The 24276-nt window shown below is 41.5% G+C and overlaps 3 protein-coding genes across 3 annotated transcripts; 1 reads left to right on the plus strand and 2 right to left on the minus strand.

Moving 5' to 3' along the window:
* Positions 1-743: 743 nt before the first annotated feature.
* Positions 744-8347, minus strand: LOC140345494 (uncharacterized). The gene is made up of 8 exons (XM_072432262.1): positions 8149-8347; positions 6960-7139; positions 6219-6407; positions 5698-5874; positions 5268-5409; positions 2794-3251; positions 1796-1940; positions 744-1369 (listed from the first exon to the last, which is right to left on the minus strand). The coding sequence occupies exons 1-8, from the start codon at positions 8242-8244 to the stop codon at positions 744-746; spliced, it is 2013 nt and encodes a 670-aa protein (XP_072288363.1). The 5' UTR covers positions 8245-8347.
* Positions 8348-8617: 270 nt separating this feature from the next.
* taf7 (TAF7 RNA polymerase II, TATA box binding protein (TBP)-associated factor) lies at positions 8618-15718 on the minus strand. Its single transcript, XM_072436798.1, has 12 exons — positions 15532-15718; positions 13516-13592; positions 13355-13433; positions 13037-13170; positions 12815-12935; positions 12676-12734; positions 12265-12337; positions 11963-12076; positions 10535-10729; positions 9635-9747; positions 9078-9137; positions 8618-8819 (listed from the first exon to the last, which is right to left on the minus strand). Exons 1-12 carry the CDS (start codon positions 15548-15550, stop codon positions 8775-8777), a joined length of 1089 nt encoding a protein of 362 aa, XP_072292899.1. The 5' UTR covers positions 15551-15718; the 3' UTR covers positions 8618-8774.
* Positions 15719-15937: 219 nt separating this feature from the next.
* slc9a6a (solute carrier family 9 member A6a) lies at positions 15938-23642 on the plus strand. The gene is made up of 16 exons (XM_072436787.1): positions 15938-16367; positions 17000-17211; positions 17391-17468; positions 17598-17674; positions 17751-17863; positions 18075-18180; positions 18956-19102; positions 19179-19279; positions 19360-19448; positions 19573-19686; positions 19764-19875; positions 19951-20104; positions 20249-20279; positions 20352-20437; positions 21028-21133; positions 21295-23642. The coding sequence occupies exons 1-16, from the start codon at positions 16070-16072 to the stop codon at positions 21553-21555; spliced, it is 2085 nt and encodes a 694-aa protein (XP_072292888.1). The 5' UTR covers positions 15938-16069; the 3' UTR covers positions 21556-23642.
* Positions 23643-24276: the final 634 nt, after the last annotated feature.

Genomic DNA, 24276 nt, shown 5'->3' on the forward strand with positions numbered 1-24276 from the left:
TTGTCCATGTACAGCACTTAAACACTGTCTGGAGTTTTTAATATGTATGTATAAAAGAGTTTTATGAAAAAGAAAAGGATTTATACTGTAATAAAAGAGTGACTGGTGGCTTTTTACTTTGTGTACAGAAATAAAACTTTGTATTTGCCATTAGCCCGCCTAGATCTGTGTTTCTTTCCCACGCGCCTTCACCCTTTGAAATGTTTATGTGTGTTCTCGTAGAAATGTGGCTTTGTGTTTGATGAAAGTGGGGCTTCCTGAGGTAAACAGTAAACATTGGTAGAAGTTCAGCGCAGGATATGCAATTCAATAATAAAAGTTTGCAATGTCACGATTTCTAACTCAATACAAAGCCTACCCTAGAAGTTTTCCCATGCAATATACTGTACAATACAAATATTAGATCATTTATATATTGACTTTTTCTGAAAGTGGTTGTAATATATTGTACTTGGGTTGTCAAAAAAAAAAAAAAAGATATCCAGAAACTAAAAAACACAAAAAGTTGCTTGAAACTAGACGACATTTTTACTCTTTCTGGAATAGTTTTAGAATAGATCTATATCTGAACTAAGAAAAGGTTTAAAAAATATTTCAGTATATCATAGTTTTGCATTGAAAATTAAACCCTATTCTATTAAAAATGTGTGTTCTAGTGTGGTATTGAAATCTGTACCGAGCTTTTTCATTTGTATCTAAATTGAGTTTGGAATGTTAGTATCGTGAGAGCGTTTGTATAAATACTACTCCTCATTTGTCACTGCCTCTGCTCCGTTTTCCTGGCTCATCTCAAATGAAGTGTTACCATCTCCTGTCTGATTGCCGGGCTCCTTCTCTGGTCCCGGTGCAACATGTGATCGATACTGGTCTTTCTCTGTGGCCTTATCGCCCTCTGTTCCGCTGCAATCGCCTCCTTCGCTGACGGGCTCCGGATCACTATCTTTATCTGATGTGTCTCGATTAGCTGCAACATCCTCCACAACACTCTTTCTATTATCTAAACCTCCGACTCCCCCACACTCGTCACAAGCCTCTGTTTTCTCATCTGGAAGTTTCTCTATTCCGACTTGACCCGTTTGATCTTCTTTGGTCTCCTCTTGTGCAAATTTAACATTCTTCTTTTTGGGTGTAGAGGCTTTGGCCTTGTCTCCATCCGGCCCCCATTTTTGCTGAGTTGTTTCCCAGTAGTTTTTGTTCTGGCTTGAATGCTTGATGCGCACATTCTCCGCCAGCTTTTTCAGCTCCTGGCGAACAATCGGTTTGAACTTGGGGTCCAATTTCTCCACCAAGACGAAGTCCTTCCTCGCTTCATCCTCATTGCACAAGGCAGCGTGTGCCCGTGCACGCTGGTAAATCGCCTTGAAGTTACCTGAGGAGAGGGGAATCGTGAAATTATTTGTGTGAAGGAACAAGGATTACAAGGTCAGCTGGCAAAAATAAATATTCCAGGGCAAAATTTAGGGTGAGACATAGATGAATACAAAAGGAGGGACTAAGAACATCAGTTTCAGATGGGATTTGACTATAAATGATTCAGAAGCGGCAAAGACAAAAACACTGAATATATTTCTGACTGTGATGTCCATGGGTGGGTGCCAGGGGAACAAAAGAAAGACTCAGCAATGTGGCGCTCACTGTTTGGTTGATATTTCCCTAGTAAACAGAGGGATCAAGAATTGCTGCAGCGTGAAAGCGGGCATTTGCTAAGGGCCAAGCAACAGATCTAATTATTTCTACAACTGCCATATGAAAAAGCACGCCTGGCCTTTATTTGATCCAGTCTCTTGTTTCATACCTTTGTGCTTCTTCAGTAACTTGTTATTGAGCTCCACGACTTGCTGGTGCTGCTTCAGTTCCAATCGGCACTGGCTGAGGTTGAGTGCCACAGGAAGACGCACTTTCTCCAGGGAATCCCAGTCGTCTCCCTCGTGGTCGACCTGCTGAGGAGACGAAGAGTTAAAGGCTCTTGGCTGGAACATGTTTGTGACTAAATGTTTCATTGACCAGATGAAGCTGTGGTAGATGAATGTGCAGATGGATGTAAATGACAGGATGGCTGAGGTGCGTTGAATGCAATGAAAGATGACAGGTGAGGATGCTGATGAGTGCAGTGGGCTTTATTGTGTGTGAAAGGTATGACAGGCGAGACAGTGAGGGGCGGTGCTGCAGAGGAAGTTTAAGAAAGAAATAGCAGAGACGCAGGAGAGCTGTCACTGAGATAACTCTTTGCATAGCGCTATTTTTAGCTCTTTTTCTGCTCTTCACTTTACCAGAAAACCTACAATGCTGCAGCTGCCTCTGCTTTTTGAAAAAGTCAGATGGTATCGGTTTACACGGAGCAATGTGTTTGTTGCTGTGATACATCCAGCTGGATGTTGTAGTCAAAACAATGCTTGTAATGTCGCATGCTTAAATTTGCAGTCCGACATAAATCTTAATGGACAAATCCCTTTGACTCCATGTTTACTTTAATGTAAAACTCATGTATAAATATGAATAAAGATATAGATTATAAATGCACATCACGTTGCAGTTTATCATTTTAAATATTCATTATTTTGAGTGAAACATTGTGGTACACGTTCAGAGCAGAGCAGCGTGTCTTGCCTAAGGACACAGCGCAAATGGAACCAACAAACTGTCAGTACTAAGTGAGTTAAAATGTTGCTTTTTGAGTGTTATTTTGCAGATTAAGTTAATTTAATATATACCGATAATGACTCATCTGTTACTGTAGAAGATGTCCAAAACCTGTGTGTACTAATACAAACTGATTTAATTGATTGAACTCACCGTATTTTGCAGGTGGTCAACATATTCTATGGCCTCGTTGAACTTCACAGACGCTTCTTCAAATTTCGCCTGCGTTATCAGGAAGTTCCCCTCCTTCTGAAGCAGCATGACCAGTCGGAGCATCTGCTGCCAATCTTTGCCCCTGGTCAAACTGGTCTCAGACAGCTGCTGCTCCTCTACATCACCAGCTTCATCTTTACAGACTTCCTCAGGAGGTGTTTCTGCAGTTTCTTCACACTCATCCTTCTCCTCCTTGTTCTCCAGTTTATTCCAGTATGCTTCCTTCTCCTCCCAGTACTTCTCTTTCATGCGTTCAGACAGGTTCTTCAGCTCTCGGTGCACCAGAGAGTTCAGGGTGACATCAAGTTGTGCCACCATATTGAAGTCTTTCCTTGCCTCTTTTTCATTCCACACAGCGGTATGTGCTTTTGCCCTTTTGTAATAAGCTTTCACACAATCTGGCCGAAGAGAGAAAACAGTAATGGCACAAGTAAGACACAAACAATGCCATTAGAGTCAAAGCTCTGCATACAACGATAAAACAAGTGTGTCCTTTGCACCAAGTGGTAATTTGTCGTTTTGTACTATTTTGCCTTTCTCACCTAGCAAAACCAAAATCTGTAAACACGACACATTGGATTTTCCACTGCAACGCCGCCCTTTCAGATGAATCGGATCATGAGCAACTGGGTTAACTCATTTTCTCTGTTCCTTGGCATTTCATTTGCCTTCCTGCTAAATCTTCATCCAGCCCAAAATTCTAACAGATATGGTTGTAGCCTGGGGCAGTTGCACAGACGCTGCAGTAGACTTCAGCACGAGGAGAATTTGTTTAAAGTGATGGGGAACGGGAGTAATGCAAACAACAGCGGGGGGAAAGTAGTGCAGGTGGGTTGGAGAAAGCCAGAAGTGTGACAATGATGATGATGACAAAGAGGCAGGCAGCGGGGCTTACATATTTCGCTGCTGCAATCTCATACAAGTATAAATCTGAAATCCGTGACACGCAGCGGCCTAACGGCAGACTGCAGTGGCCGAGGAGCATAATTTATAAGGCTCTGGTCTGGAGTAGATGCTTTGCCAGTGTGTCAGCTCCTGTAGGAATATGCGAGTAGCCATGGGTATGACAGTACAAGTCCCCAGCGTGCTCTAAAGAACCCCGGGTGATGCCAACCACCCACACACTTATTGTACAGTTGCAGCGAATAAGCCAAGGCAAAGCTCAGGCATCAAGTGTGTGTTGTTGTGACTCACTTATTGTTAGTAATAAGAAGAAGGCTGTATATGAGGCTTGAAAGAAATAGTCTGTTGTGTGCAAATGTGTATTGTGCATTGTTGCCAGACTAGTCAATTTATCTAGGTTTGGGATCAGAACAAAGTGTTCACTAACCTTTTTTTGTGTGCTAAATTTCATGGAGTATAGTATTTTCACGTTATATTTTTCCCCCAATATCATTAGTTAGAGAATGACTGGCCTTGTATGTGCCGTATATCTGCCATATATTAGGGCTGGGCAATATGGAAAAATGTATCACACTTTTGTCCCATGGACCTAAACAGGATACGCTTTAAGACAGTGCTGTTTAACACAAAAAATAATCATTATTCTTCTGGCAAAGTCTGAACTCTGCTCCAAACCAAATGCTTTTACTGATATAAGATTGGTTGCAGACCTCTAACCTCAAGTATATCACTGGCAATTAAACATTCAGGACAAAAATAACATTGGACGTTTATAAAAAAAAAAAAAAAAAAAAAAGGAAAGACTAACTTTAGCAGATTTTTTTTTCTTCTATGGTTTTCTGTTTGCCGGACAGTGGAAACAAATGGGACAGATGCACATTGAGACATTTACCAGACTGACATTCTACAAACTACTACTCTCTGTGTTTTGTTCAAACCAAAACCAAACCAAAAAGGAAATTAATAAAAAGAAACAGCCAACCCTATCACATTTACAGTACAGTATGAGTTTGAATAAACCAATATAGTATTAGAATAAGATGCAGAGGGTTGGAACATGACTTTTCCCACATTCCCAGCCTCTATCATGGCTCTACACATTAATCTGGAAAATACAGTACTCTTGGGACTGACTGTCATGATGCTAACAGCCAGTGCAAACCTATAACTGCAGCTCCCACAGCAGTAGTTTTTTTCCCACAATGGGGCCTGTTATGGAAATCACCTCACATTTGCACTGAATCTATTTTTGTCCGTGCTAGTAGGCCATTTAAACACATGCCACAAATCACATCGTCTTCCCCATTCTTGCATAGCTAATATAGTTTATAGAATCCCAGGTTTTCTACTATAAATTGTCGGGTTTAGGATTATAGAAGTATATAAATAGTAAGATTACAGAGTATATACCAGATTACATTCTATCCTCTTTGGTATTTTCATTAGAGCCCATCCAGACTGAACTGCCGGCCCGATAAAAGTCAAACGGTGACTCACAATGAAGGGATTACCTTTGTGTTTCTCCAGCAGTTCAGAAGTGTGTTTTATGACTTCATAATACTCCTCTAACTCCAGCTTGCACTGGCAGTAGTTCAGCTCCAGAGGGATGATCATGCGGCCCAGATTTATGTAGTCGATATCACCGGGCATCTCCTGCAACAGTCGGAACAGAGCTGGTCATTGGTGACTTGTAGATGACAACATTTGCCAGAAACGTTGAGGGTACTATGAAAAAACTAAACATTCTCACTGCTACTTCAGATTCAGCTCACAAAAATGTATGCTGTCCCACATTTTATATGAAAACTGAGACTTGTGTCCCTAATATAATCTTGGTATAGGATTATTTCAGAGATGGGCCACATTTCTTTGGTGATCACATCTACGTCTACAAACCCTACATCAAATGCCACATATTTTCTCCATATTCTCTCCACTCACTCTGGACTGGACAGTTTTGAGTAGCAGCACTGCCTCCTTGTACTTGCTGGCAGCCTCTCTAAACTCCCTCTGCTTGACAAGTGCGTTGCCCTGCATGTGTAGGATGGGCACAGTCTGCAGCTTCTCATCCTTCTCCATCATCCATGACTCCCTGTGGTACGACATGGGGTCTCCCACCTGGAAACAGCAGGGGTGGGTGACAGCATCAGCAGTGGATGAAGAGAGTGAGTGGACAAGACAAGCATTAATAATAGCTTTTATCTTCTAGTGCACAAATTTAAACAGACAGTGATGTTAATTTATTATAGTGACTGGATTTGGAGCTAGTTCAGGGTCATTTATTATTTCACAGCTACATATTTTAGCAAAAAGAAACTTGTGGTTTGTCAGAGCCGCTACTGAGTTTTAGAAAATCCACCAGTGTCGTATAAATAAATAAAGTCTTTGACAGGACCACCCTATTTTTACAAATGTCAGCTCTGTTGTAGACTTGTTCTGTCTCACTGTTTTGCAAAATTTACCTGTAGGAGCTCCATGATGAAAATGAGAGGCTGGGGGGTCCGCATCAGCTCATCCAGCTCTGCGTATCCTGTGGAGTGGTAATGGAAGAGGTTTCCCATGCCACACATGTGCCGCTGGCCATCCAGGGGGTCTTTACCTTCAGCAATCAACCGCATGCCCTTAGAGACAATGGGGTACAGTCCTGTGTGCTATAAAAGAAGCACACCAGTATCAGTAAGCATACAACAAGGACAAGTGTGGATCAGCTTCCACACACTGAAGTTAGTGAAGTATAGTAGGAGTGTTGTAGTTTTCCAACAAACATTTCAGATTGATTATGATTTCCAGACCTTAAATAATGCCTCCTGCCAAATATTGTGCTCGGTTTTCATTTTGTTGACTCATAAACAATCATGTTTCTTTCATCCTTTTTCATATGGTACTAATAATACTTCTGAGACAGAGGCACTTCATCATGTCAGCCTCCCAGTGCTGTTGGCTCAGACCAATCAGTGCCGCATGGAACAGTGGACACCATCTTACTTGCAAATGAAACATTTTCTCTCGAAGGAAAGGACCAACATTTGCACAAAGGAACTGAGTGGATGGTAATGTTTCCACACAAATTCAGTGTTTTTTATAGAAAAGATGTAGGAGGCTCGGAGCCTGCTTCATGTGCATAATAATAAGGAGCTCCCTTGCACTTATTAGACCTCTCACTGGCTATTATTGTTTCTGTTTGAGTCCTCAGAATTACTTACCGTTGCATCGCACCAGAACTCCGCCACTTCTCCTAATCTCATTGATGTCAGAAGTGTCTCCCACACCTCCAGTTTAAACATTTTCCCAACAAAGATCTCGGCTGGTCGGCCCGCACAACGACTGTCATCTATAACGGTACGTTCAAAGTTGTCCAGGAGGGTTTGGAAGTGAAACACCAACTGGAGAATCAAACAAACCATGTTTTAACATTAGTGGACACATCAAATGACACATGTTTTTTTTTCAATGTGATTTATTGGACAGTGAGTGAATATTTTGTCCTCAAAGCTTTTATGTTATAAAAATGATTCATGGATAGAACATTATTATTGGCAATCTATATATATAGATCATTCATTAAGGGCTTTTCAGAAACTTCATCAGTATTATACCAGACTTGTCTATAAAACAAAGAAGAAAAAAAAGGGGGGGAAATCACATTAACCAATTTGTGGAGCTTCTGAAGGTTCAAAAATGCTCTGTGAACTGATCTATGAGCTGTTGTAGGGCATATCATAAAACAAGTTCTACAGACTGGATCAGATTCAGCGTGAATGAGAAAACATATTTGTCATAATAATGTGAGCATAGTTTAATTTGCATAATTGGCAGTAAATCATATTCCAAAAGACAACCGGGACAGACAGCTGGTCCCACTGTTTTGACAAATCTGAAACGATAGTGAGACACACATCTGTCTACAAAAATGTTCCACAATAACGCCATTTATCTGTATTCATGTCCGGAAGTATAATCATGGTAATCATAGTGTGCAAGTGGAAATAGGCCTCCAGGGAGGAAACACATTATCATGCAGCCGCACAGGTAATGCTGGAAACCCTTGTTGGCATTGTCCAGGGAAATGTGCATCCGTCCAGGCTTTGTGCCACATGGAGGATGTGAGCAGGAAGGAGAAAACTACCACCAGCACATCAGAGACACACTGCCAAAAAACATGTTGCAATTTGGTTGGCCAAATGTTAGCTCTGTGCGAACAGCAAGACAAGAATAATTCCCTCCCCTTATGAATAATTCACAAGTCTGACTTATGTGGACAATGGCTCACAAAACTAAAAATAGACCTTTTGTGTGGAGCCAATACATCAGAGGAATTAGTCTGAGCATAATGTATCATCAAAGAGCCTGGTTTGGGCTGTTATTTTACCTATAATTATGTTCCTGACTAACCTTGGTGCCAGGTGGGAAATGTGGGAGGGGTCCATTTCCTCCAGCCAGGATCCTCTTCTTCACTCCAGGATGGGAGAGGAGATACGTGTCCTCCATTGTCAGCACTCCAGACAGAAAAAGTTCCTATTTTCTTTCCCTGGTGTTGTGTCCTTGTGGCTTTCCAATTAGCCCAGTGGAGAGTCTTGGCTGTTCGCTGCTCTCTGACAGATGGCAGGATTAGCCCGGGTTTGGAGATGGCCACTTTAATCTGACAAACTAATCCCCCGTCTTCTCCTGTCATTAGTAGGGCAATTTCTGCAGGATAGAGAAGACCACAGGCCAAAGGGAAAACAAAGGTCTTAAAAAAATCAGAGAAGAAAGTGCCAGAAGAGTCTCGAACATCAAGTTCCTTCTGGAAGGGCAGGAATTATGACGCTTCGGTTTGTTCTATTTGAGCCTCAGTAAGAAAGGAAAAGAACACCAATCACTGTGGATGGACATATGTCATTTTTATTCAATTGTACATAACTAACAGCAGTGACAAATAATACAAAATGAAAGGAAAAAAGCACAAGATACAATTTCAGCAGAAGTGAGCGTTGATCCTTATGACTGTCTTCAGGAGGCGTGAGGCTGCCACCTGTTGGTCACTTCTCGATTAGAGAGTCCAGCTGCTCCTGAAGCGAGGCGAGCTGTTGGAGCAGAGAGGATGAAGGTGAGATTGATATCCCACTGCCCTCTGTGTAATTGGAGGTTAAATGGATGATTCACATTGAATCAAGGCCTTTGTTTGTCAAATACAAATGCCAGCTTGTGTTACTTGGGGTGACCAAAGCTGTAAATAGCCAAACAGATTGCAACACTTAAAAAATGAACACCAGCAGTTCATGTCGAGAGCTACTAAACAAAGAAGCAGGAGTGATGCTGGCATTTTACAGAAAGGATCTTACTTGTTCCATCTCTCGCTCTTCCTGCTGAATAATCTCATCCAACAAGGCCTGGAAACGGTTCTGTGAAGAGACAGAGAAGAGTCAACATGCTGAGCTTCATTCAATTGTGACTGGCTTAAATGTAGCTCTGCCTTAACCGCTCATGTCACTCTGACAGAAAGGCCACTTGGAATGCCAGTTAGAGGCAGCTGATCTTTTCCTTGGGCGTGTGATAAAAACAACTAAGATGGGCTTCTTCGTTCCGACACACCAGAAAACAGATGTCATAAACTGGACTGAGGAAGGTCCATGGCTGCTCGTATATCAGTGAGTGTAGTGTTCAATTAAACAACAAAAGTAGAGATTGGATTATTTTATGCTGTAGTGTTAGGGCTAGTATCATTAGACGTTGTGTGGGAAAATTATATTAACGTTATTATAATGTTGTAACAGGTTGTAATGTTTTTTTTGTGTTTGTCCATTTCACATCTTCAGTCTGTGTTTGCCTTGGAGCTCATCTGCATGTCATTTCTGTTACACGCAGACCTACTTTCAGTACGACTGGATGAGAGTCTTACTTTGAGGGCCTGGTTTTCCACTTTCATAATGAGCTCCTCCTGCTGTTTCTTTCGGGCACGAGTCTCTTGAAGCTTGGCCTTGATACTGTTGATCTGCACTTGATATTCCATCACTGTAGAAACAAAGGGTCACATAGTGGGGGAAAAAGTGTCACTTTGGGAACTGTTGCTCTCAAACAAGATCACCCTCTGCCTGCTGAACCATGAGGATGCCACATTTCATTTAGACAAATTGCAGTTTATGAGAAATCCATTTGGTTTTGAGCCAGCAGACTGCAAAGCTAAAGACAATAAACAATTTGCATTGGACTTCACAGGGATTTAAAAACTAACCAAAGTGGCACAGCTTCATTCACCAACCACCCAGCACCAAACTAATTGTATCCATCTCATGTCCAGCTGACATGAAAATCATCTTAAAACAATTAAATGTGCAGAAAGCAGCAGCAGATCCGTCATTAAACATCTAAAGAACACAAAAACACAGCCTGCTCTGGAGCTTTTTAAAAGCCAGATTGACAGCTTCATGTATGTAAATAAACATGCACTGAGCTGTCAGACCAGACCGCTGAGCCACATCACCTGTCCACCCGGGGAGATGAAGAGGAGAGAATCTGTGGGCGAAGCTGTGATTTCAAGTTAAAATATGGGCTACAGTTGATCCAAGTGTGTGCTTGAAAGTTGACCTCTGTTTTGATGAGAAGCTGTAAAGTTTTGATTACAATTCTTGTCAGGTGGTCAGGTCTCCAAGAGCAGATCAGCATGCCAAGTACTCTTGACTACTGTGGCAGGTGTAAAATTATAAATGAAAGAAAAGTACTGAGGGGACAGCTGTATACTGATGTAATGACATCGTAATGACATCATACTGACTCCGAATCCCTGCTGCCATATTCTCACCAATCTGGTTGGTCTGATCGGCCTCGTTCTGGGTGGAGTCGGACTCATTGAGCTTGTCATGAAGTTGTCGGACCAGATCATCCTCAGTGTCCATGATGTTCAAGTCTTCGTCGTCGTGCCTGTCCCCCTCGTCCTCCTCGTCCTCGCTGGAGCTGCTAATGTCGTTGAAGATCTCCCTCAGTTCATCGCGCTGGGCTGCTCATGTAGGGCACATAAAGGGAAGCGTTAACATGGACCCAAAAACAAAGCTTAAAATGAACCTGCATTGTTAAAGGACCACAAAGAACACTGCATCTGCCTAGCTATACAACACAAATTACACTGTACTCGTGTGGACCAGCACTGCTACTTAGATTAGATTAATCTTTATTGTCCACATAGGGAAATTTGCACCATGGTAACCTTGAGCTCAGCTCAAGACGAGTCAGGCTCAGGAGGATTTAACCTATGGTGTATGTTTGGGTCGATGGGGGAAACCGGAGCACCCGGAAGAAACCCACCCAGACGTGGGGAGAAACATGCAAACTCCACACAGAAAAGCATGGTCTGGAGTTGAACCCAGAGCCTACTTGCTGTGAGTCGAGAGTGCTAGCAAACGCTTGATTGGGCTCCACTTCCTTTTCACACGACCAGAACAGAGGTCGTCTCGAGTGAGAAGGGGAGTTTGAAAGCTTAAAATGACTGTTAACCTTCACTGAAGGACTGAAGGAGCAAAGGACAAGAAAGGGTCAATGAACAAGCTACTTTTACACCGCCATCTCTGTAGAGGTAAAAGAATGTTCAAAACAGTATTTTCAAGGGATGTTATATCCGTTATTGGATATTGGTAGATTTCCCTAGATATCTGTATCAGTCCCATATAGAACGTTGACAATTTTTAATGAGTCAGCCGTTTTGGTGTTACTGAAATAAACTATACCCTACAGAGGGACAACAATGAGATGAACCTCAAAAAAGAAAAGGGAAGAGATCTTGAGGTTACAGTCAATTGTCCTTGGACCTCAGATTATTCGATTAGTTCAGTGACACCCTTGTTCAGATGAGATCATTTGAGCACCATCCCATTGTCACATTAGCCCACCCTTGTCAGCACTATTTAGTTACTGCTTTAAAGTTTATCAGGATGGAATAGCAGGGGTGACAGTGACACTAAAACTAAAAACACCTCTTACCCCATAATAATTAGTAGTACTTATTTTTGTCTTTCTAATGGCGTCCGTGCACTAACTAAACGTTGTCTGTAATAATTTTAACTGATGCAAACAAATCAGTGATTTACATTTAAAAAATGCCATCCTTTAGTGCCTAAAACATTACCAAATGAAAGCTTGTGTAGATGTTTCACTCTAGGTTTTCCCCATTGTAATGCATTTTGCTTTAATTATTTTGACCAGTACTTATACTGTAGTATTTAATAGAATGCCTTACCACTTTGTCCATGTCCCATCTTGTGTCCTGAGGTTCCAGGTGAAGAGTCCAGGTTGGCCAATGAACCGTGCTGATCTGCATCTTTAGATTCATCTTCAGCTATAACTTCCCATCCTACACAGGCTTGTTAAGGTCCTACTTTTTATAGCTTCAAGTCAAACAATATTCTAAAATTATGATTTTGAAACATCAAACTTTGAATATGTTGTGTGTGAACCGTTTTCTTGATCCCCTAGACAAATGTGACATTTACTTTTTATTACAGACATTGCTATCATTTGTTAAATATAATAGAAGGATACGGACACTGACAGCATCTGCATCTGTACTCAGCAATCTCTTCACTTCCTTTTCCACATCAGGAGATTCAATGTACTGCAATAGAGAAAGACAGATTGGGTTAAATATATGTTAATGCTTCTAACTCCCTCTCTCAATCATGAAAAGCGTCCCAGTTGGCAGCATGCCAAAAAGCACATTAGTGATTAAAGATAGAAAGGCCAATCCATAAGGCTCAGATCAGTGTCTCCTGGAAGATCTTGTTGTGGATGTGCAGTTCTCTCAAACTATTGCGCTAAACTACACTCAAAATGCCCTCTCTGTTGTAAATGTTGAATTTAATTTTCGACACAGTAGTACAGAATAATATATATAAAACAGAGAAATAGACATAACACGGAAAGTAAATCTGATGGGGGATGAAATGTCAGTACCTTCTTCTTTGCAGTTTTGCGAAATCTCCTCTTGCGAGTGTTTTTCAGCGGACACGTGACTGATGGAGGAAAAGAGTGAAAATCAAACCAGCACACTACCTATACGATAGTCACACTAGCTTCAACAGCACTGACTTACTGCCATGGTTCCATACAAACTTCTTGTCCTTGTCTTTGTCTTTTTTCTTGCTTTTGGGGTCAGTGCCCGTCGGCTCCTCTAAAGGTGGGTAAAGATCTCCATCTAAGGTGCAAACCAGCATCTAGCACAGAAGAGTGCAATGTTATACGGCATCTGCTGTACGTTTAAACAGGTAGAACTGATTTTGGGTGCAATAGTAACCACAGTAATTTATAGTTTTACCTGACAAACATCAGCGGTTTTGTAGAATGTCTTTTTGTCGACAGTTTTAAGGGATTCAATCATGCAGGGAACATCTACAAGTTTGCAGGCCAAAGGAACACGGTCGACTCTTACAATTCCATGACGTCCATCAGCTACAAAAGAGACCAAACATTAGGCTATATTATAAAAAAAAAAAAAAAAAAAAGATCAAGTCTCAAATAAATTAAGTAAACCAGATACTTTTGATTTGAGTAAAAGGTGTATAACCATTATTTAATATTTTAAATTGTTGGGTATTTATCTCGTTTTCTAGGTTGTGTTCAGAATGCATCTTACGGTGCAGCTCAATGGTCAGTCTGTCCTTCATGTTCATGCTGCTGGACTGGGCAATCCTTCTCACTGTAGAGGCATACTCCTGAGATAGTAAATCACAAACATATTAACTAAAGCAAAGAATTAACTAAACGGAGCATCTGCATCTGAAGTGAAGGACTTACTGTAGGCAGGCGCATAACAAACTGACTCTCAAGCTCGTAGGGGGCATCTTCCTTGTTTTTGGAGCCAGTCTTCCCGACTAAGTACCAACAAATGAGACAAATACATCATAAATTAGTAATAGCAGTTTGTATTACACGCTGTTGGCAATAGCATACATCAAAAAGTTGAACATTGTAAAGGCATGAAGTGTGTAGTGTAAAGTTTGTCACATGGATCATAAAACGCCTCCAATAGAGCTTCAGATTTGCTATTCGTGGTTTCAAGGCTAATATTTTTTCTGACGACTTTTTCCATCTTGAAAACACTTTTATTTTTCTATGGTAACAGAGGGTCGTTGTCATAGTTTGAAACCCATAATTGGATAGAAATAATCCCAATTAGTTTGAAGAGAATTATATAGGGATCATTTATCAACAGTTCTGATTTGAAGTATATGCAATATTTTCACCTGCTAGTTTTGAAGCAAAGACAAAGATATTTTGGTCTTACTCTGTAGTGTAATAATTGGCTCTTGTTGTTCTTCCCTGATTTAAGATAAGATATTCCTTTATTGTCCCACATTATTATACATGGTTTTCTGCCACAACGTGGGCATTTTTGTCACACATGGGGGTCACACACAGTCACTCATGGGGGTATAGATGCGATCGGCTCGGCCCAAAATCGAACAAAATGGAGCAGTCAAAAGCGGTCGCACAGGAATTAGAAAAAGGTTTATTGTCAACGAACAAAATTCACAAACATAGGAACTTGTCTAGGTGATTCGATGCAACAAAAAAACAACAAAACAAATGAATTAATACAAAACAATAAACAATGAATAGCTACCAGATATAAAAATAAGTCAAAATAAAGTTAAAAATAGGCTTGATATGTACATAAATTTACAGTTGTACAGATATACAGATGTAGTGCAGAAGTGAACAATGCAGTGAGTGATTAAATCATTGTTAAAGTCCAACAGCAGAGGGAAAGAAACTGTTCTTGTGACGGGAGGTTCTGGTCCGGATGGACCGTAGCCTCCTGCCCGAGGGGAGTTGCCTCCTGCCTGAGGGGAGTGGCCTCCTGCCTGAGGGGAGTGGCCTCCTGCCTGAGGGGAGTGGCCTCCTGCCTGAGGGGAGTGGCCTCCTGCCTGAGGGGAGTGGCTCAAATAGTCCATGTCCAGGGTGAGAAGGGTCGGGTGTGATCCGACCTGCACGTCCCAGAGCCCTGAGACGTACAGGTCCTGCAGAGATGGAAATCTGCGGCCAATCACCTTCTCAGCAGAGAGCGCAATGCGCTGTAGTCTCCGTTTGTCCCTGACTGTGGCTCCAGTGTACCACACGGTGATGGAGGAGGTGAGGATGGACTCGATGATGGTCGTGTAGAACTGCACCATCATCTCCACTGGCAGCTTGGCTTTCCTCAGCTGCTGCAGGAAGTACATCCTCTGCTGGGCCTTCTTGATGAAGGAGCTGATGGTGAACCCCCACTTGTGGTCCCGAGTGATGGTGATACAGAGAAAGCAGAGGGAGTCCACAGTGGAGAATGGGGAGTCTGTGATGGTGAGGGGGGACTGGGGGGCTGTGACTTTCCTGAAGTCCACGATCATCTCCACTGTCTTCAGAGCGTTCAACTCCAGGTTGTTACCACTGCACCAGGACACCAGCCGCTCCACCTCCCTCCTGTAGACAGACTCATCCCCGTCCGAGATGAGCCCGATGAGGGCGGTGTCGTCCGCAAACTTAATTAGTTTAACGGAATCGTGGCAGGAGGTGCTGCAGTTTGTGTACAGGGAGAAGAGCAGGGGAGAACGTGCACTGCCTCCGATTAGCTTGTAAAAAGCTAACAAAACAAGTTGTCTTTCACCTCAGCTATTTTAAATAAATGCTGCTGACATTCTGTCCCACATGTGGTAGTCAGATTTTGCCAGCAATGCAGCTTCACATTATTAGTCTATGGACGTGTAAACGCAAGTTAGCAAAGTGTAATTGCAATGTTGTTAGCTACCTTTAGCATAAATAGCTAAACATTACCTTTAATCTTAGTCGTCATCTTCAGCAATTGTACGATCTGTGTCGCTGCAACACACTTCCAGCCAGTCGAACACTTCAACTTTTTTCGCGTTTCTTTGTGAAATGTCCAGTTAATTTAGGCGAAAATACTAAACCGCAGCTGCAGCTTCAGGAGCTTCGACCCTGGCGCTGGTGCCCGAGGATGCGCGTTCACGGCCATCACCGGATGTTTGCATTTAAACATAAAGGCTCCTAATCCAAGCAGCTCGTGGCAGATTATTTACTAGTGTGAAATCCGGTGATTTGATACCGAACATTTTGGGATCGTCCGACAGCATTGCCATCATTGCCATTTGTGTTTTTGCTTAGTTACAGGAGATCGCTTTTATTGTGAAAGTCAAACCCAAACGCAGCTTCCGTGAATCCCATTCCTGTTCCGGGTTGTTATCGATCGCTCTGTTGCTCATCTGTCTGTTTCCAGCTGCCCGGTTGTGTTGTATGAGACCGAAGTTAGGGTTTTATTGTCCTCGCCGCTGCTTGTGAGCGCGGTTTCCCCGGGATGAGCCTCACTGTGGCCGTCAGAGGCGCATGGAGGGCCACGGGGGCCCGGTGGATGCTCGTGCTCGTCAGCCTCTGTGTATGCGTCTGTGTTTGCCGAGCAGAATCACCTCAGGAGGAGGAGGACAGTGCCATGGAGAACATCGTTACAGAGAAAAGGGCAGAGGAGAGCCACAGACAGGACAGTGCAGACCTGCTCATCTTCATCCTGCTGCTCACCCTCACCATCCTCACCATCTGGCTCTTCAAACACCGCCGCTTCAGGTTCCTTCATGAAACTGGCCTGGCCATGATTTATGGTAAGTGAGGGGCATACCTGGAGAGATGTGTGTTTTATGGCATGTTACACACATTCTATGATCTCTAGAAATAATTATATTTGTGTATCATTCATGCTTAGTATGGGCATGCATGCTGCAGAATCAGAACAACCATATATAATCCACCCTTAATGTGCAGTTGCATCACAGATTAGTTTTTTGTTGCCCCCCTAGGCCTTTAAAAATACTCAATACAGTAATAACCTCTGGTACAGACCGAATATACAATGGGTCATTTGTGGATTGTTGGAAGCTATTTTAAATGTCCAAATGTAAATGAGCGTTCCACTTTGTCTCCTTTACAAAAGTTAATTGGTCAAGCCATACACAAGGATCACATTTGACTAAAGGACTGCTCAAGGAATGATTAGCAAAACACTTATCCAGCACATCTATTCGCCAAGTCTCTCAACATAGTTTTAATAGGGCTCAGAGAGATCTGTTGTGAAACACAGTTTATTTGGCAGCAGGAGACTCTGAACTGAAAGGCCTTTCCCCCCATTTCAGTCCTGACTTGGGGCACTGCAGGAGGAAGGGGTCTCTGGATCAAAGGCTGTGTGGGACGACTCTCAAACTCCCTTTTTAATAATGCTCACTTGTTTTTCTTGCAGGACTTTTGGTTGGTGTGGTCTTACGATATGGGATCCATATGCCTCGAGATGGTGCCAGTGTTATTTTGAACTGTAACGTTAATGCCAGCCCTGCCACTGTCCTCGTCAATGTCAGTGGCAAGTTCTATGAGTACACTCTGAAAAGGGTCATCAGCTCCAGTGGAAACAAAGTGGACGATGTGTCAGACAATGAGAATGAGATGCTGCGCAAGGTAAGCATCATACACAACACATGGTAATGCCATATATCTAATATCTTAAAGAGGTCATTATTGTTTTTGCTGCCACATATATTTGTAATTTCAGTTTTGTAACGGTTATAATAGCTCAATAACATTTTTCCTTTGTTGATAAGTTACGACTAATCCTCGATGTTCTGTCTCTATCAAAGGTGACATTTGATCCTGAAGTGTTCTTCAATATTCTTCTACCACCCATCATTTTTCACGCTGGATACAGTTTGAAACGGGTACAGGATTTATTTATTTTTTATCAAACAAATGGAATCTTTATTTAGCTAAACTATAAATAATGGTCACCTTATCTTATCTCGAAAGTATTTGAATTATTATTTAATGTCAATATTCTGTGATTTTAGAGGCACTTTTTTCGAAATATGGGCTCCATTTTGGCCTATGCCTTCCTGGGGACAGTCATTTCCACATTCATCATAGGGTAATGTATATATATTTTCATCCTGTTTGATGTGTTGTTAAAAATATTACAAACCCACTCTCTCTTTCCTTGTTAGTTTGCTGATGTATGGCACTGTGACACTCATGAAGCGGGTTGGGCAAATGGGCGGCGATTTCTTCTTCACCGACTGCCTGTTCTTTGGAGCCATCGTCTCAGCCACAGACCCTGGTAAAAACGCAGCTAGTTTTAATTACGTGCTACTTTATGTCACTATAGTACAATTTATACTGGGTTTTTAGTGCTACCTTAAATGATTGTGTGCAACTAGACAGTCTCTTACATTTGTTATGTAATATAATATACATAACAAAAAGATCAATAACAAGGACAATTGGATTCTAAATCATACATTACATGTGTAATGTGCTTTCATTTGCAGTGACTGTCCTGGCCATCTTCCATGAGCTGCAGGTTGATGCAGATCTTTATGCGTTATTGTTCGGAGAGAGCGTGCTCAATGATGCTGTAGCTGTTGTCCTGTCTTCGTAAGTGTATATAGTATCTTTACAGTGTTGGAAGTTGGAATAGTATTTACAGCACAGAGTTTCAGAGGCTTTGGTCTTAAGATTTTGATCTGCTGCTGAACATCCTGTTTAATTTCACACCTAAATAATTGGCCTGCTACAAATGTTATGCCGCATTTTTAAAGCTGTACGTAAAGTGGACACTTTACTTTATTATGACACTTAACACCTGTGCTATGGCGAGGTAACCTTTTCTTCTCTACATAACCTTATCCGAGCATTGGCAAACTGACAAACATAATTGAATAGGTATTGAGTAGATTTTGGCATTATGTGACATAGCCTGAGGACACACATTTCAAATTGTTCTCTAGTCTTTAACCCCTCTTGCTTGGGGCTTATTTTTCACAAAACGCCTGATGCCTTGACAATTCTCTTTTAAATGCAGAAGGTAAATTCACAAAAAAATAGTTGTAATACTTGGACTTGTAATAAAGCAAAAAATGTCCAAGTGGAATCCAAATAAAAGTCCTATTAATTTTAGGACTTTTATCATTTTTAATTGATTTTTCATTTTATTTTGTGTGTTTGGAGTACAAACTAACCCTGCTGCTTCCTAGAATGATTGATTTGACTGGAAATAAGTGGCTTACAGCTTTATTTGTATGTACAGCACATCAAGCAGCTTGAGAGTTCCCTTTTATAAGATTGTGAACAAAATGGAATAAAGAAAGAAAAAGTCCAACATCCTATGCGCAGTAGAAGTAATTCAACAGACTCACTGTGTCATTTTCAGATCGATAGTGGCGTACCAGCCAGCAGGCGACAACAGCCACACCTTTGAGGGGATGGCTCTGCTCAAATCTTTTGGAATGTTTCTTGGAGTCTTCAGTGGATCCTTTTCACTGGGAGTGGTCACTGGAATTGTCACAGCTCTGATATCCTTTTTTTTTACATTGATTATTTGTGGTAATTATAAAGTAATGAGTTGGTCTCCTTGACACCCGTTTGCACGTAACAAAGTTCACCAAGCTGAGGGATTTCCCGCTGCTGGAGACTGCTCTGTTCTTCCTCATGTCTTGGAGTACTTTCCTTTTGGCCGAGGCCTGTGGATTTACAGGTGACAGCTTTAGAAACACTGAACAGGACCTGCACGCCTCACTGTCAGACTGACAGAAGTTTGTTGTGTTTGTTTTTCAGGTGTCGTAGCGGTGCTGTTCTGTGGGATCACTCAGGCCCACTACACCTTCAACAATCTCTCCCCTGAGTCCCAGGACAGGACCAAGCAGGTCAGCGCTGTGCATTGCGAAGAAACTTTAAACAATTACAAGCCTAGGCGTCTTTGAAAAGAACTGTTGCACTTTTCTAGTTAGCCTTTGCCTTGATTTTGACACTCTGTCTTTTGTGTTGCAGCTTTTTGAATTGCTCAATTTCCTGGCAGAGAACTTCATTTTCTCTTACATGGGTCTGACTCTGTTCACTTTCCACAACCATGTCTTTAATCCCATGTTCATCGTTGGAGCTTTTGTATCCTTTACTATATACTAGCTCAATTTAACGTTCAAGTGTTCTGTGTTCTTTCCTTCACCCTTCGTGTCCTTCAGCTGGCCGTGTTTCTAGGAAGAGCTTTAAACATCTACCCTTTGTCTTTGCTGCTTAATCTGGGAAGACGTCATAAAATCCGATCCAACTTCCAGCACATGATGATGTTTGCAGGTCAGGCAGAACTTGTTCAGATTCAGGCTATATTTCACCGGGCAATGAACCACTTGTAACTCTCTGTGATTTCAGGCCTGCGAGGTGCCATGACCTTTGCTCTGTCCATCAGGGACACCGCCACGTACGCTCGACAGATGATGTTCTCCACTACGCTGCTGATTGTATTTTTCACTGTTTGGATTTGTGGAGGAGGCACCACTCAGATGTTGTCTTGTCAGCGCATTCGGTATGTTTTCGCTAATTATGTAGCGTATGTATGTAGTGTATGTATGTTTTTTTCTTTCTTTTTACATAAATATCATCAGTTGGCAATGTAGTCATTTTCAAAGCTTATTCTTTTCTACATAAACATCAACGTTTGTGTTTTCAGAGTGGGTGTAGATTCTGATCAGGATAACTCCGTAAGTGAAGGAAGAAATATGTAATATAATTGTTATCACAGACAAATCACATTCTCTTCTATTTCTTTTCAGATGAGTCTAGGTGAGGGTCCTGAGAGAAGAAGCACTAAACACGAGAGTGCTTGGCTTTTTAGAATCTGGTACAACTTTGACCACAAGTATCCTTTGTCATGGATTCAATACACAATGGCAGTGTTTTGTTTCCTTTATGTTTATACCACTAGATTTGACACTGAAATGGCCCTTTAGTGTATCTGGTATGTGTAGTTTGCATTTATTAACAGCAGAGGGAGTACATTCTTCACATGTGTTTATTTTTATTGAACCTATATCTAGAAAAGTCCCATCTCTTTTTCAAGAGGCATCAATGGCACAACCCATTGACAAAACCTTTCACATTAAGCAGAAATGTATAAAACAGACTATTTACACTGTATGATAGAGACACAATTATAACCATGACAGGTCGATAATTGCCCCTCCCTGTCTTTCAGAAGGTAGTCAAATGTGTCATAAGTATAAGGTTTTGGGTGATAAATACAGTATTGGACAGGACTCCTCTCTGTCCTGACTCTAGGGCCAGTCAGTGTGATCTTGGGGCCACACGCTGCTTATGCTCTGTGCTTTTATTATCTGCTTGTTGGTTTATGGACATGATTAAGTGCCCTGCATTATAATTGCCTTTGCATATGTTTTATATCAATATCCACGTTTACTCTGGACACACCCTTGACTCCGACCTCTTCAGTTACCTGAAGCCCATCTTGACTCACAGTGGGCCCCCTCTCACAGCCACACTGCCCCCCTTCTGTGGCCCCCTGGCTCGCTTCCTCACCAGTCCTCTGGCCTTTGAGGTCAGACTTTCACATAAGCCATTACAATTGTAAAAAAATGACCAGCGTGATGTATTTAGAGTTGTGGTTCCCTATGCAATGAATATGAATCGAGGTGTATTTGACTTGACTGGAAAAAAGACGTGATGGTGTTGATGGTGAGGTTATTCTTTTCATTGCAGAATGAGTGCCAACTGAAGGATGACGACTCTGACCTCATCCTGAATGACGATATTAACCTGGCCTATGGGGACATCACAGTCAACACAGACGGCACAGGGGCCCTCACGAGCAGTGCTGGGTTTGCCAGTGGCTTGAGCTCTGATGACCTGGACCGGGAGCTGACGTATGGAGACAGTGAGGTGGTGATGAGGGGCACTCGCCTGGTACTGCCTATGGACGACTCTGAGCCCTCCCTCAAAGACCCTCGCATACACTTTTGAATTTAAAGAAGGCCGTCCCTACTTAAAGAGACTAGTGTCATCTAACAAACAGAACCTGACTTCTCATTCTTCCCACTCAACCATTTCCAGTTTTCTTACTTTTCTTTACTTTTACAACTCTCACATTATTTGGCAGCAGATCTTTGTCTCTCTACCTCATTCTTGTCCTGCTCATTCCTGTATTCAATGTGGCATTTACATGCACTTAATATATTTATGGCATTTAGTTCCAGTTAGGTACTCTTTGGGCATTGGTGATCAGTCACGTTACTGTAGCATTACTCAAAGGTACAGCAGCATGTGTTAGTGTGCAAATACAAATATAAGGCACTAGCTGATTTGTTTCTGTACAGTCTATAATTAGAGTACTATATCTTTGATATGCATGCGGAGGATGCTTGATTTACTTTGTATGAAACCTGGGAGCCTAGGCTTATGTTTTCAGACATTGAATGTTGCCTTTGCTGACCCAGTCAATTACTTTTCTGTATTTTGGTTACAATCAAGTGCCTGGGGATTGTAGTTTATCTCATAGCCAAGCCAGTTTAGGGTCATTCTGCTACATTATTTCTTAAAAACAAAAACACACCACTGTCTATACATAGCAATATACTCAGTGGTGTTTTGCTGTTACTTTGCTGTAGATCGTAGAATATTCAAATGTGAGTCAGCGTGGCAATGTGAGTCTCTCCCAATGACCTTTGACTGTGACATGGAGAGGGAAAAGACTTTATTTTTAAACTGATGAAGCTTGCGGCTGAACAAAGGGCTGTCGTTAGGAGACAAAAAACAGTGAGGTCAAATATAATGAAGAAGAGTGCCATTTCCATGCTGCATTTGTGTACCAATATGAACAAATGTTAAGGCAGAAATACTCATTATTCCTATACTTCTGCAATATTTCTTGCCAAACACATTTTACTCGTTAATTTTCTAGTACACTCCTCGAGTCCCTGCAGTAATGTGGAGTATGATATGGTAAAAATGACATAGTTTTGGAACAAAAACACAATGTAATTGTTTATATGACGTTTTCTACAGAGAGCTGTGACCATAGTAATCATGACTGAAACGATAATTTTAATGCTGCCTCTGAGCAAGACACTCCTTGTATAGTCAATGTACCTTGACTATCACCTTGGGAATAGTTGTTCTGTTTTTTAATTTGAAGTTTACATGTGAACAAGAGTAAAATTAGTACAGTATTACCATGAAAATGTTCTGTGTAGAAACGAAAAAGGCTGTGATCTCATTTGGACGCTCAGTTGCAGCTGTTGTTGGACGGACAGGAAATGTTGATAGGATGTCTCCATGGTAACATGGTGTTGATGCAGACAGCAGCCAGGAAACAAACATACCACAGTGAAGCTACTGAGCACTGGTGTGTGCTGTGTGTGAAGACAAGAGTGTTGTTGTGGGTCCCTGCAGTGGGTGATTCTGCTGTGCAGAAGTTTCCCCAGTGTTTTATCAGACACATTCCCCAAGAACTTATGTTTACCTTTCACTCTTTATTTTATACAAAGAAGCTAGAGAAATTTAAAGCTTAATTATTTGCACACATCTTCTAAGAATGTCATTTTTGTTTAATTGTCTTGCTATTCATTGTATTTGCCTACTGTTTTTATGTTTTTGTTTTGTTTTGGAAAATGTGCATTAAACACATTCCTTTGCATTAAGTGAAGCAGGGTTACCTTCTAAATTAAGTGTTTCATAAAGCCATATTCACATTTAAGGTAGTTTGAGTGTGATATGCTTGCAAAAGGCTGTGTAAACGCTTTTGTGCCAGAGAGCAAGGCAGGACTCTGCCTTTTCTGTTCTCAAAGTAATCCCAGTACAGAGTACAGTTGTGTGCACAATTTCCCACCATATATTTATAATTCCATACATTTATCTGAAGTAGCTGACCAAAGAGGCCTGCTGTGCTTGGTGTTTCAGACGGTGTATCAGTACTGCAGTTGTTTTTGTATGTGACTGACTCTATGCTGAAATGTGTGTGGAAGAGGGAGGGGCTTGTCGGTGTGAATATATTATACTCAACTGTGTGTGCAGCAGTCAATAAACAAGCCTGTGCTTTGGATTACACCTGCTCTGGAACCGTCTCCTCGTTTGTATTCTCCCTCAGGATCAAGTATTGTGTACCAGACCACTTCCTAATTGTATTGGTACAGAGCACAAACCTACAGTAACTGACATGATATACATTCACATAAAACATCTTTTCATAATGAGCTTGGATATGTATTGATATTCCCTTGCAATGTATCTTTAGTTCCCTGAGCTGATGAAGATGAAGATCATCAGTACAATTCTGAGCTTTGGACAACCTGAAGAACAGCAGTGTTGTAGTTTAGTACAATATATTCATCTGTGTCAAAGTACTTTCATCTATTCATATGTCTCCAAACAAATTAGTGCTGACATGAGAGGTGCATGAGGTCCTTGAACTGTACCAACACAACAAATAGTGCCTTAAATTAGGGAGGTTATGAATGATGAATTATCTCAATGATTCATAAATTCATACCTTTGAGAAAACACCAGGAGATCCCACTGTTTGTGAGTTGCCTGGTGTTAGCTGCATGTAGTTTGTCATTAGACTTCTGACTCATCTTGGTGCGATTGTGTTTTACCAAAGAAGGAGACAGAAGGAACAGTGTGGAATATCTCATTACACTATTTTCTTGGACCAACATTTGTGATGTAGCCTTGGAAATGAGGCTG

Source organism: Eucyclogobius newberryi, unplaced genomic scaffold (genome assembly GCF_026437365.1).
Source record: "Eucyclogobius newberryi isolate DKJ021-1_F unplaced genomic scaffold, fEucNew1.0.hap1 SCAF_11, whole genome shotgun sequence".
Lineage (NCBI taxonomy): Eukaryota > Metazoa > Chordata > Actinopteri > Gobiiformes > Gobiidae > Eucyclogobius > Eucyclogobius newberryi.